The following is a 14,558-nucleotide window of genomic DNA, read 5'->3' as shown; positions in this document are numbered from 1 at the left end:
CAGTTCAAGGACAGAGTCCCGCCCCTTGGCTCCCGTGTTCAACAACCCCAACCCTCCCTCCCACACACACACACACACGCCTGTCTCTCTCTCTCACACACATTCTCCCTCTCCTCTTTTCTCTTTCATTTCCCCCTGCCCTTCCTATTTAAGAGTCGTCTCTCTCTCTCTCTCCCTTCTTCTCCTCACACCCTCCTCCTTCTCTGTTTCTCCCTGTCCCCTTTCTTTTTCTTCCTCCTTGTCCTTCATTCTCTCTTCCTGTCTGCTCCACACTCTCCCTCCAGAAAGAACAGGAGGACTTGTGGCACCTTAGAGACGAACCAATTTATTTGAGCATAAGCTTTTGTGAGCTACAGCTCACTGTATCCGATGAAGTGAGCTGTAGCTCACGAAAACTTATGCTCAAATAAATTGGTTCGTCTCTAAGGTGCCACAAGTACTCCTGTTCTTTTCGCGGATACAGACTAACACGGCTGCTACTCTGAAAACTCCCTACAGAGATTCCCTGAGTCATGACGGATGAACCAACGAACCAAACCATCCATCTCCAGATGTCCCCCGCTAAGTCCAGGGAGTTATCTCAGCTAGAGATGTACATGATCCCTTACCGCAGCTCTGCTCCTCTCTCCTCCTCCTCCCAGTTTCCCAAAGTTTGGATCTGAACTTCTATATTTCAGTCATATTCTATAATGGCCCTGAATTGCTCAACACTTATAAATACACCAGCTGAGCTTGGGAAAGTAGATCAGCAATTAACTTGGCAGTTTAGAGCTCATCTCTAATAACAATCTTTCTATGATACATAGAGTGAGGTTCCTGTTGTCTGTACTACAATACATCATGCCTACTTCTCCACCCCACCCCATCCCATTTTCCATGTTACAGTCTAACAAACCTTGCATATAAATGTGCATTGATATATTATTCAAAGCAGATAAGAAAAGAGACAAGCAAAATCTACAGAGAAGACAAATTACACAGTGTTGCCAACCACAAGCATCCCAAAATCAAAAGTCAGGCACCCCAAAAAATCATGAATCATTAAAGTGAATGGGACTTGAATAACATGAGCAGGATTTGGCCCTACTTGACAAATGTATCCAGTCTGAAGCAAGGAGTGAAAAAAATTAATTAACAGTTGACATCAAATATGTCAGATTTGGGGGAAAGAAGGAATGTCAAATAACAGAAAATATGCTACAACAGTCCTTCTTGCTCAGGACAAATTGTGGGAAAGTACAGATAAATAAACCAAAATTTAACAAAGATAAGTCAAGTAGATGGAAAGCTCTTGGGGGCAGAGGCTTTTTATTATGCATTTGTACAGTGCCCTGATCTATTATTGAGGTTCCTAAGCACTATTGCAATACAAATAATGACATGAACAAAGAAAATAAAAATCACAAATGCAATTGCAAAATAAGAAGCCAATGCTGCACAACATTACTGCAGAAAAAGACCTGTGTGGAAGAGCTGATGGAAAAAATGATGATTCCATATGAGGACACGTAAAAAAGCTAATGCAATCTTGCAATATTAATCTTGGGATATCAAAAGTAAATGTATATCTATGAGAAACAAACATGCCAGAAAATGTCAAAAAGAGTGGTTCACCACAGAGTGTATCCTAGAGACAACATAAATATATAAAAAATATTACAGAATAATCAGTTGAGGCCTCTGTTCTATGGTTAGATTTTCCACTTTAAACCTAACATTTTGTGATGAGATTTAATTTCTCCGATATTTCAAAATGTGATATAGACATGGGTAGCCAGGCCCAATTTTTAAAATATATGTTTTTAACCCCATGATTTATTCTTCAGTTTGGGATCTTAAAAATAAAGTTTGGACCCAGCTTTAAACACGTTGTGGGGAAATTCTAGTATAAGGATAAAAATGAAAACAGTCCATTTTAAAGGCAGGTAGTCCTCAAAGTACTCTAAAACATTTTCCTTTTAAACATCAGGGATAATTAAACTGGAAAAATAGCTATCAAGAAGACATATTATTCCTAAAAATAATAATACTTTTGTAATTTAGTTTGCCTTATTACTCATTTATTAAAACTATGGGCTAGATTTGCGGCCCATACAGGCCTACAGTACAGGCCTGCTTGCGTAGTGCCCATCTTTAAAAAAGGGAAGAAGGAGGATCCTGGGAACTACAGGCCAGTCAGCCTCACCTCAGTCCCTGGAAAAATCATGGAGCAGGTCCTCAAGGAATCAATTCTGAAGCACTTGGAGGAGAGGAAAGTGATCAGGAACAGTCAGCATAGATTCACCAAGAGCAAGTCATGCCTGACTAACCTAATTTCCTTCTCTGATGAGATAACTGGCTCTGTGGATGAAGGGAAAGCAGTGGACGTGTTGTTCCTTGACTTTAGCAAAGCTTTTGACACGGTCTCCCACAGTATTCTTGCCAGTAAGTTAAAGAAATATGGGCTGGATGAATGGACTATAAGGTGGATAGAAAGTTGGCTAGATTGTCGGGCTCAATGGGTAGTGATCAATGGCTCCATGTCTAGCTGGCAGCCGGTATCAAGTGGAGTGCCCCAAGGGTCGGTCCTCATGCCGGTTTTGTTCAATATCTTCATAAATGATCTGGAGGATGGTGTGGATTGCACCCTCAGCAAGTTTGCAGATGACACTCAACTGGGAGGAGAGGTAGATACGCTGGAGAGTAGGGATAGGATACAGAGGGCCCGAGACAAATTAGAGGATTGGGCCAAAAGAAATCTGATGAGGTTCAACAAGGACAAGTGCAGAGTCCTGCACTTAGGATGGAAGAATCCAATGCACCGCTACAGACTAGGGACCGAATGGCTCGGCAGCAGTTCTGCAGAAAAGGACCTAGGGGTTACAGTGGACGAGAAGCTGGATATGAGTCAACAGCGTGCCTTGTTGACAAGAAGGCCAATGGCATTTTGGGATGTATACGTAGGGGCATTGCCAGCAGATCGAGGGACGTGATCGTTCCCCTCTGTTCGACATTGGTGAGGCCTCATCTGGAGTACTGTGTCCAGTTTTGGGCCCCACACTATAAGAAGGACGTGCAAAAATTGGAAAGAGTCCAGCGGAGGGCAACAAAAATGATTAGGGGACTGGAACACATGAGTTATGAGGAGAGGCTGAGGGAACTGGGATTGTTTAGTCTGCGGAAGAGAAGAATGAGGGGGGATTTGATAGCTGCTTTCAACTACCTGAAAGGGGGTTCCAAAGAGGATTGATCTAGACTGTTCTCAGTGGTAGCTGATGACAGAACAAGGAGTAATGGTCTCAAGTTGCAGTGGGGGAGGTTTAGGTTGGATATTAGGAAAAACTTTTTCACTAGGAGGGAGGTGAAACACTGGAATGCGTTACCTAGGGAGGTGATGGAATCTCCTTCCTTAGATATTTTTAAGGTCAGGCTTGATAAAGCCCTGGCTGGGATGATTTAGTTGGGGATTGGTCCTGCTTTGAGCAGGGGGTTGGACTAGATGACCTCCTGAGGTCCCTTCCAACCCTGATATTCTATGATTTTATGAACTCAGACCTTGGCGTGTTTGCAAATGCTATAGTAAAGGGTAGCCAGCTTCCTCCCAGTTGCTGACTCAGATCACGTTTTTATGGGAACCACCCACAAGATCAGAGCTGATTATTAAAGAACAATGGGCTAATTCTTCCCTCCCTTACATGTTTTATCCTGAAGTTAGTGAAGTTACTCCTGATTTGCAAGGATGTGAAAGGAGAATCAGGCTTGCTGGGCTAGATTCATCCCTGCACTAGCACAGGCATGAGCAGTTGAGAGGGAATGTGTTCTGGGAATACCGGGAGTTGGTACAACACCATGCACAGGCCAGAGAAGCTCTGTGCACTGCCCTAACTTGCATCCCTGCTTCAATGGCTCCTGTCGGATACCAGGAACTCAGAACTACCAGGATACAGTCTGCCCCAAATCCACCCTTGCTCTGTACTTATGTCTCTGCTGCCCCCTCTTGTGCATGCCAGCGTGTCCTAGAATGCCCCCTCCACTGGAGTGGGTGCTGCAGAGGTCACACAGAGCTTGCTCTACGCACAGTATACCAGCCTCCTCACTGGTGATTCACTGTGGGAGGAGGGCTTGTGCCCATCCTATGGCCTATGTTTGCCCTGCAAGCTATTATAAAAAGTGTGCCTATGCTTTGAGCTGGAGGTGTAAATTCCAGCTCGAGGAGACACACCTGTGCTAGCTCTCATCAAGCTAGTATGCTAAAAATAGCATAGCCATGGTGGTGCAAGCCATGGGAAAGGCTAGCTGCCCTAAGTATGTATCTATGGTCCAGATGGGATTGTACAGGGGGTGGCTAGTCCTTCCCCCTGCTCGCACCACCAAGGCTACCCTCTATTCAGAACTCACACAGCTATGTCTCCTCAAGCTGGAATTTTCACCTCCAGCTCAAAGTGTAGAAAATACCCAAAGGGGCTACTGAGCACTGATTAATCAGGCCTGATGTCGCTAATCAACAATACTTACTGATGGGTTACCAACAGCTGAGAGTGTCTCGGTTATCAGTAAAGGCCCACGCATGGGAGCCAGAAATTCCTGCATTCTGGTCACACTGCTGACACTAATTCCATCTGTGTCCCTAAGCAAGCTCCTTATCTATGTCTCATTTGTAAAATGGGTATAACAACACTTACAAAATTTATATTCCTGGATGTGCATTTGAGGATCAAGGCCCCAGTCCTCTAAAGTGCTATAAACCTCCAAGGTTTTACAAACATATTGATTAGCACCTTATGCCACTGATGTTAGTAGGACTATTTGAGGAGTAAGGTAATACTCAACACAAGTAAGAGTATCAGAATGTGGCCACTGTAAAGATCTTAGACCATTTTAATGACAAAGTTATGTAAATCTTCAATGCTAATATATTATATTTGTACAGTATACAGTACTCCCACACCATAACAGTGCTACTGTTAAATCAGGCAGTAACCAGTCAGAGCAAAAATATTCTTAGAACTGTGTAGTTCAAATGTTACTGGTGGAGTAAAACCCTCTTTGATGTATAATCTTGCTGGGAACTTTTTTTCTTGAAGCACAGTTTAGTTTGGTATTCATGTTACAATTAATGGAACAAATCTGTTCCCAGTGTGTTTAATTTTCCTTTTTGGTGCACTGGACATCTATTCTTTTGACAGGTTTAATCCTAATGAGAATGGATTACAAAACTCATTCTCTGAAGACTGGAAGAAAGGACTGAATTATATTTTCAGTTAGGGTCTATGGATCTAGGCCAGTGGCTTTCAATCTTTTTTTCATTTGTGGATCCCTAAAAGGGATTTCAAATAGAGGTTCTGACCCCTTTGGAAATCTTAGACATAGTCTGTGGACCCCCCAGGGTCCACCATTAATTCAGTAATCTGTCTTCAAAGACAAAGTGTAAAATATAGCCAGTAGATTGTAAACAACATGTTAACTAACAATATTATACTGTTCTGTTCAGCATCACTCAATAGAAGCAGTGGTACTGGACACTATCATGAAGGGAAGCCCAGTTGTGGTTTATTTCTTTCCTCCTGGCTGATGGGGAACTCACTTGGAGGATGAGCTCAAGCTGAGTCAGAAAGAGAAAAAATATTAACAGCTCTACTGTTCGCAACTGTATTTTAAAATGTGACAAATGTATGTGGGGGAGGGGAAAGTAGGGTGCTGGTTGCTGTATCCACTACTGCATCCAGCTACAGTAGATAGGCACAGCAGCTAGCTATTTCTGCTCAAATGATCAACAATGACATATCTAGCATTGTTGGCATTTAGATCATCCTCATTATGCTTCAGAGTCAACTCCCAGTTGGAAAAGATGGAGACACTTTACACCTGTGAGAGGTATTGTTACAGGCTATAGGTCTACAAACCCAGGAAGATATCACAGCTTTGATTTCACATTTGAAAGGATCACTTTGCAATCAGAGGTTTACAAGCTTGGTTTAACACAAAGAAATCACACCTGGCCCTACTCCCTGCAAACCCATGTGTGTTGAGGTCAGGATGTTGCACCAGAGCTGAGTTGCACGCCACACAAGATATGCATACTTGCTGCTCAAATCCTGGTCCCCATTGCTGAACATTGGCACATCTCTAATTTTTCTGCCAGGGACTCCTCTGGGCAGGGGCAGGATTTGCCCTTCCATACAGCTTGCATTACTCTAATTTAATGATCAATATGGCATTAGTCTCCTTATCCCCTTGCGTGATCCCATGTGCCATCTCAATCAGGCCTGTTGTCCTCGCTAGAAATTTATGTTGTGAGATAACTGGTCAAATGTTTTTGATCTAGTCAAACTCCATCATCCACTTTGTGGGTTATTACAGAAAATGAGAAAAGCTTAGGTGACCAATTTGACTGTGATTTATAACCAAAGGTTTTAAGATCAAAATTGCATAGGCAGTGTACATCAGTTATTAACACTCAAGAGTTTTCACCAAGTATCACTGGTGTGTGCTCCCCCGTGAGATAAAAATACCCATTCTACAGATAATTATGCAATAAGTTTCCCTGCCTCATATAGTCGTGACATTCTCTTTTCATATAGATCAATTTGCATGCCAAAAGTCACTAAATACTTAGAATTCCAGCTAAAGCAGCAACCCAACAGGAACACATACCATACGCTCTCTCCCTCAAATTCAATCTTCCAAGCAAGGCCTTTTGTACTACCCAGCAGCAAGGCCTGAAAAAAGGTAGCTTGGTTTCTGAGGCACACCAGTTCTAAATGCTGCAACAACCTGGAAATCATGAGACAGCCCCCCTCGTCCCCTCCAAATGGAGCATTTAAGTTAATAAAATATGAAAATTACCGCTAGTCAGTGCATTATTCCTTCTGCTATTTATTTGTATAATAAACTAAACTTGAATAATTCCCAACTTTTCAGTATTGCAGATTTAGATTTTCATTTTAACAAGTTAAAGATGCTCTGGGAAAGCTGGAGGTTTTGACAGCTGAATAGGGGATAATTGGGGCTTCTGGAACCAGGGAGGTGTGCTTTTTCCTCATCCAGGAAAGAGTGGACATTCTTGGCATTGATGAGCAGGCTCATCATCTTTCCCGCCTCTCTGGAGCAGGGCAAGGTGACATGACATTTTTATTTCATAGATAGCTAACAATATAAAATCTCAGTCCATAGCGTAGTTACCCCTACAAAGAAGAGGCATACTCAATGTAAGTTACATTTTATCAACTGAGTGCTAATTGAATTTATCCTTTTAAATGCAGAGAGTTCTCATAGACCTAAAACATTCATAATCCTGTCTGTTCAAGTATGGAGAACATGAATAGCTTGTGAAAATGAGGTCTTACTGTAGGTCAAATCAAATAATTTCTGGCAAATTGAAGGAAAATTACCTTTTGACTGACATATGATTTAATCTTTGACTCCCAACAGTTTCAAAATAATTAATGTCTGATCATTTATATGTTCAGAATACCCAAATTTTATGTAGTGTGTATATTTTATATATGTATATATAACTCATACAAATAATTCTGTGAGGGAATTCCAGTAGCAAGTCACCACATCATTTAAATCAAAGATTAAAAAAAAGAAAGTTAGGCTTCTGGTTTTTGTTTTATTTTAGGGAAAGGAAAACCAAGATACAGTGGAAGAACGCTAACTTGTGCCAGTTCTCATTGCCAGGGAAGTTTTCATTGTCATTTCATTCTTCAAACAAACAAAACCCCAGTTGTTAGGAGGTGTTTTCTCTGGTGGCAACAATATAGTATATTTGAAAACACTGAAAAGTTGCGTGATTGTGACCAGTTGTTCCCTTCTTAAAATTCTTCTAAAATCTCTGCATATTAATGGAGGAATATGGAATATTATAGGATTTCTGCATTGACAACATGTCTTAAAAGACATATAGAGCGTATCAAATGCACATGAAAACTTCACTGAAATCAATTAAGTTGCACCAGTGTACCTGGGGGTGGAATTTGGCTCACTAGTTGGAAATCAGAGGTAAGATCCTAGCCCCACTGAGAAAATTCTCATTGATTTCAAGGGGGGCAGGATTTCACTCTAGATTTCTATGTTAGTTTTAGCTGATGAGTAATTAGGGTTGTAGTTAATTGATTTCATACTAAAGTACATTTAAGAATAAATGTTTAAAGAAGACCTGCAAACTCTCTTTAAAAACCCCAGCAACTTCAGTAGCTAGATTCTGAATATACTCAAAAATCCAGGCTAAGTGAAATAGCACATTATTAGTTTATTACATGATTTTTGGTCCCTTGCTATACCTGACCACACTGACCACTGACTTTCCCCACTCCAACTGAAGCCCCAGCATGCACTATTTTATGTCACATTGATCATTAAACCTTGCTGCATGACAGAGCCAGCATACACAGGTAAGGAAATGCCGATGCTTTAAGTACGAAATCGTGTTTTTAAAAGAGATCTTCTAGATTTGTAGTTTCAGCTGGATACAGGATTCTTCCATTTCATGTTTTAAATGTGTATGTGCTGTTGAACGCTAACCTCACTTTGTCTTCAGAGGTTGCTCAATACTTCAGTAGAGAGCAGATGACATTTAGGGGTGGCCTATCTTTGAAAAATTAAACCAGGTAAAGTTCATAGAATGTTTTGCATCCATACACAAATGGTATGGCTCTAAAAATGGATTACAAGTGGTCCAATAACCAGTTAGAAAAAGCTACTTTCATCAGGTTTAATAACTATTTAAGGTTTAACCAGTTCTTTATGAACATACTTTATGAACTTGTTTTTTGCCAGTGTCGATGTAGACAAGCTGAAATGGTTCACCTGGTCCTGTCATTACTGTATGACAATGCACTAGAGCAGGCGTTCTCAAACTTCATTGCATCGACAATAAAAATTACTACATGACCCCAGGAGAGGGGACTGAAGCCTGAGCCAGCCCAAGCCCCAGGTGGGGGAGGCCAAAACCGAAGCCCAAGGGCTTCAGTCCCAGGCAGGGGCCTGTAATCTGAGTCTCAACAACCAGGACTAAAGCCCTCAGGCTTTGTCCCTGGGCGATGGTGCTCAGGCTTCAGCTTTGGCCCCAGACCCTAGCAAATCTAAGCCAGCCCTGGTGACCCCTTTAACATGGGGTCGCGACACACGTTGGGGTCCCGACCCACAGTTTGAGAACCGCTGTACTAGAGGCTTTAAAAAATCTCCCAGAATGCACTGTTACGGCAGACATCCCAGGAATTTTGGGATAGATGTTCAGAGACATTACAAATGAAAAGATTTAAGATGGCATTACTGTGAATGCAAAACTTAAACTCATTCAGCCTGGCTAGCATGGACAATTAACTGTTTGTGCTTATACCAGTACAGTTACAAGCAATTCAATTCTCTAATTAAACAAGTAATATTTCACACATCCCTTATATATTCGTACATAATTTTCTAGAATAGACAGGGTCATACTGTGTATTAGTCCATTCCAAAAACCCTGACTTACCTGAGTAGACTTTATTTACGGGGAATAGTTTGCAGAATACATTAGACAAGCGCTTGGAATCCATTTGGATGAAAAAGAGGCTAAATAAAAATTAGATAATTTTCAATTCTTCTGAATCAAACTTATTCAGTCCAAACTATCACACATTTTCTGGATGATGTGATTAGACTTCACTTGACATACAGAAAATCATGCACTGTTGTGGGACCTTCTGGTAATGTACAGAGAGAATAATTACAATTATTGCACTCAAGGAGTCTTACTTCAAAAATTAACAAAATCCATCTTTCTATACAGAACTTGTAGACAACTATGTTTTTTTTTTTACAGCTGTTTGGTATTAAAAGTCCCTCAGTACATATCAGTTTATCTGCTAAATGTGAGATATGAAGAAGAAGAAAAATAATTAGGTAGAAAGCTCAGATTCAGTACTATTAACCTGCTAATAGAAGCACAGCGAACTGGTATGTTTGCTTACACTACATATAGCTAAAGAAGAAAAAAACATGCTAATTATAAAAACATAAAAAGTAACAGGACCATGTCTTATGACTTTTTATTTTCATGTTTAACTTCTAAATTATGGTACCATAAAAAAAATTTCTGCAAATATCAGCTGCTGTCTACTGTCAGTTTATATACATGTACAAAATACAAAAACTATATTTATCAATGTAAATGTTGAACATACAGCTACGTCTTGCATCCTTAGCTTTCCACTATTTTTTCATCCTCAGAGAAAACATATATCTTATAAACACATCAAAATGATCACATTTCAACACATTTGTAGAGTGTAGTAGTAACAAGAGGGATTATTTCACCATTTACATTCTGTTTAGATTTTACTAACACACGAAAATAGTAGAAAACTAATCTCTAAAATGTATATCAACATATTTGGTTTTTCATTTTTTTTTTTTTTAACAAGAGCTTTTGCTCGTGGCCTCTTAAGGGAAAAAAAACAGAATTCTTGCAAACTCAGTAGTAATTCCCCTCCTCTATCCCCCAAAATATGTATGCAATTTTTCTGAATTTAAAAATCAAAGTGGCTAACTTTGTCAAAAAATCACTATAAAGTAAATTAAACATTATTTCCTTCCATTTTATAATTCCATTTAATTAAAATAAAAATCCAAAGTGGTCTGCTATTTTCTACAGTCTATACACAAAGCCTATAATGACTTCTGTTCTTTTCCCTCCCAAAGGCGTTCAAAATTAGGCTTCCATCCACTACCTGGTGGGGAAAAAATATATTTGACTAAAATTAATTTGCTTGTGGTATCTCCCCAGACTATCTATAACGTCAAGACTCAGTTAAGATTAGCAGGATTATACAGCAAATTTTTAAGTAAGAAAACACTAATGTTAGTTTGCAACAGATTCATCAATCCATATTTGAAAATGACTGTTTGTTAAGAGTCAAGGGTGAAATCCTGGCCTCGCTGAATTCATTGGGAATTTTGCCATTGATTTCAATGGAGCCAGGAATTCACCCAAATCTTTAGTCCTGCACGAAGTAATAGGCTGTGACCTGTCCAGTCACCTCCCCGTAGAGCTCAGCTTTGCTGCACATAGCAGGTGAAAAACTCCTGCCTTGCATCCAGTCAAACCTCCTGCCTGGTATCCAGGCATCCAGTCTTCGGTTCTTTCTGCAATGGAACTGCACAAACCCCACTGAGTCAGGGTCCTCCACACCTGCAGGTGGTGGGGCAGGATTTGCTCTTAAATGATGCTATCTAATTTGACCCAAGTACTTTTAAACTTCCATAGAATGGGGCAACTGTAAGAATTTTGCTTTCAGTACAATCCAAGGCACAATATATAAGAATCATCTGTAGTTGTTTCCATGCTTTCAGATCATTTGCACACTATTTAGAATTAACTAAGATCCTTGTGACATTTTGAGCTTGTGGAATTCACTTTGAGTTTAGCAGAAAAATTACACCGAAAAATAGGTGAGGAGTTTTACATTAGTAGAAGTAAAGCTCCATCATAAATCATAAATACCCGTGTATCTATCTGCCTCATTCTATTGTTTTGTACCACAGTTATGAAGTGTGCTGGATTCTGCTGCCAATGATTACATTTAAATATGATTCATGTACTCAGATACCTGTTGAGAATTGTATCAAAACCCAGCATTGTTTGTTCATTAAAATAAACGAACACAGAATTGAGAAAGTTCCACTTAGAGAAAGGTTTTTGACAAGCTATGGACAGCTATAATTATTATTACACCCTGATTAACACCCAATGCAACCCCAAGTCAATGGGATTGGATAGGGTGCAGTTTAGACCCCAGATTAGTAAATTTAGCACAGGTAGCCAAACAGGACATCCTTTGTTATTATTTACAGTGGCAAGATTTGGGGTATTCAAATTTTATTTTGCTTATGAGAGACTGTTGTCTGGAAGCAGTAGGGGTCTCTCACATGAAGATATAACTAAATCATCATTGCAATAGAAGGAACTTCATGCTGTTTGTCTTCAGACAAATGTGGCCAGATGCAGTATAGGGTGTCTGTAATTAGAACTTTGCTTAATATAACATGAGTTTAAAATGAATACTTATCCCTTTCACTAGGTAATTTTCAGTACTGGGAACTTCAAAATAACCAACACACATTTGTCTTGTGGCTGCCCAATACAAAGATATGCAGATAGCCAGTCACTCACTGCCTACTGTAACTTCCTATGCTCCAAATGGATGTGAAGCTGCACATTTTTATGGGGTAACTTGGAGTTTATATACTTTCTACAACAAGCACAAACTCTGTTAGGGCTGTCCTCAGGCCCAATAATGCCCTATACAAAGACAAGATATGGTGACTCTTTCTCCATCACTCTCTGCATCCTTTCTCCCACCAACCCATCCAGGAAGAGGACAGGAGATTCGCTTTCCACTGCATCATTCTACAGAGGTATAGAGGATTTTTTTTTAAATTATATAAGTGATATGGTTCACCATGGCCTTATTTGTGAGACATTGTAGCCAGCTTGTCAAGAATGGAATTTTTAAAAAACAGAAATAATTACCCTAGCTCTGGATAGGCAAGCAAGAAGCTTCACTTACTGCATCTATTGCAATGTTCACCCTCAAAGGCTGCAGCATTCTAAAACAGAGTATTCCTAAGTCAAATTCCTGATACTGCAACGAGCTCAATGTGGGAAACATGTAGGGAACAGGAATTTTATCTTCCACAAAATCAGACAGAACTAAGACCATTTAAAAGAAACTGAGTCTGAAGAGAGATTTCCACAAAAAACAATTAAACCTTGAAATGGACATCAAGAAATCCAATAAACATATGTGTCCTATAGCCTTGCATGGTACCATCCTGGAGTTGAAATGACAGAATGGCACAACATGTTTCCCTTACATGTGTGTCAAAATCTGGACAGAGATGGAGCTGTGGGGGACAGGACACATGCTTTTACCTTCCACTGGAATGCACTGGACTAGACAAACTTTTTGGAGGGACAGGGTTGAAAAAAATGCTTAAATGTTTGCTAAAGGAATATTTGTCTAATATTTGGAGATTTACTAGGTCTGGCCTTTGGCATTTTATGACCATGACTCCTGTCACAAAAATCCCACTGATCATCACTAAAATACTCATACTATTAAATATTTCAGCATTTAAAACCAGAATTTCTGCTGCAAAACATGTTGTGCCACTGAGATAGTTAATCATCCAGCCAAAAGTGACTAGTTATTGTATGGTTCAGTTAAAAATATTTCTAATAAAAACATCAGAAGTGATTTTTGATTGTGATATCTGTAAAGAGTATAATTTCAACATGCAATTTAAGCTGGTAATTTCAAAGTGTATCTTTATCTTTTTCAATGCTACATTTTCAGATCAGAAAAGAGTCTATAAAGAGACCTAAAGGTAAATGTCTACTGGCCACAAATTCCCTTAGGAATAGCAGATCCTTCAAGGAAGCACTTGTTCCTTCAAGAAGTTTTAGCAGTTGGGGTGATGTGATGGTTAACACACAAACAGAGCCTATTGATAAAGTGGCGATGCTTAACAATCTTGTAACATATTATAAAGGTGCAATTGCCTGCAGTTCATCGGTATGGATGTGGCAGTGAAGTTCTGCTTTACATATTCCAGGGACTAGGCATTTTGTAGGAGTGAGCACAGGGGGTTCTTCTTCTCCTGGGAAAGAAAAAAAGGGCATGTTATTTTTTGAACAGTAATCGTTTTATTTGTACAACGGTATGTTGAAAAGAACACAATGAGTTGATATCCTAATGCCTTATCCTCAGGCCATATCATTATGATCAGAAATAAAGAAATAATGCAAACCTTTCCTCATGGTAGTCTACTCAGAGAAGTTCTCACTGACGAATGGACTAACATTATGTCATGTACAATGAAGGAAGTTAGAGATCTAAGTGAGTTTGAACCTTAGTGCATCAACCCTAATTCAATGGCCTGTCTGAGAGGTTTCTCTTGTGGAACGGTATTCTTTCAGGATGAAAAGTGTTATCAGATCAAACTACTATGAGATGAAAGTGGACACTACTTTAAAGGAGAAAGGAAAGGTCTGTCCTGAAATATGCACAGAAATTTGATAACTGCATGAAGATTTATCATTAGTCTCGACTTATGTGACTTAAAAAAATCTAAATATCCAGGACAGAAACCTTTTACAGATTATGTAGTCTCCTTATATGATGATGATAACATTCTTTCCATTCTATTAGTATCTCTGGAGGATGTTAAACAGAAGCTACAAAAGTTAGACATTTTAAAATCAGCAGGTCCAGATAACTTGCATCTAAGAGTTTTAAAAGAGCTGGAAGAGAAGCTCACTGGATCATTAATGTTGATTTTCAGGAAGTCTTGGAGCACTGGGGAAGTTCTAGAAGACTTCAAGAAAGCTAATGTTGTGCCAATTTTTGAAAAGGGTGAACAGGATAACCTGGGTAGTAACAGGCCTGACATTGATCCTGGACAAGATAATGGAGGGGCTCTTACGGGTCTCGATTCATAAAGGACTAAAGGAGGATAATGTAATTAATGAAAATTAACATGGGCATGTGTTTTGAAAATATGTCCTGTCAAACTAACTTGATATCTTTTTT

The 14,558-nt window shown here is 39.6% G+C and overlaps 1 protein-coding gene across 1 annotated transcript in view; it reads right to left on the bottom strand.

The window, feature by feature from the left end:
• Nucleotides 1–9,997: 9,997 nt before the first annotated feature.
• IL17RD (interleukin 17 receptor D) overlaps nucleotides 9,998–14,558 on the bottom strand; it is a 116,166-nt gene continuing 111,605 nt past the window's right edge. The window contains exon 15 of the mRNA XM_043550616.1: nucleotides 9,998–13,626. Within this exon, the coding sequence (XP_043406551.1) occupies nucleotides 13,511–13,626 (116 nt within the window). The 3' untranslated portion in view covers nucleotides 9,998–13,510. The remainder of the gene's footprint in view (nucleotides 13,627–14,558) is intronic.

The sequence above is a fragment of the Chelonia mydas genome, chromosome 7 (genome assembly GCF_015237465.2).
Source record: "Chelonia mydas isolate rCheMyd1 chromosome 7, rCheMyd1.pri.v2, whole genome shotgun sequence".
NCBI classification, from domain to species: Eukaryota; Metazoa; Chordata; order Testudines; family Cheloniidae; genus Chelonia; species Chelonia mydas.
Note: the sequence above shows the minus strand (reverse complement) of the source record. Positions and strands in the feature narration are given on the sequence as shown.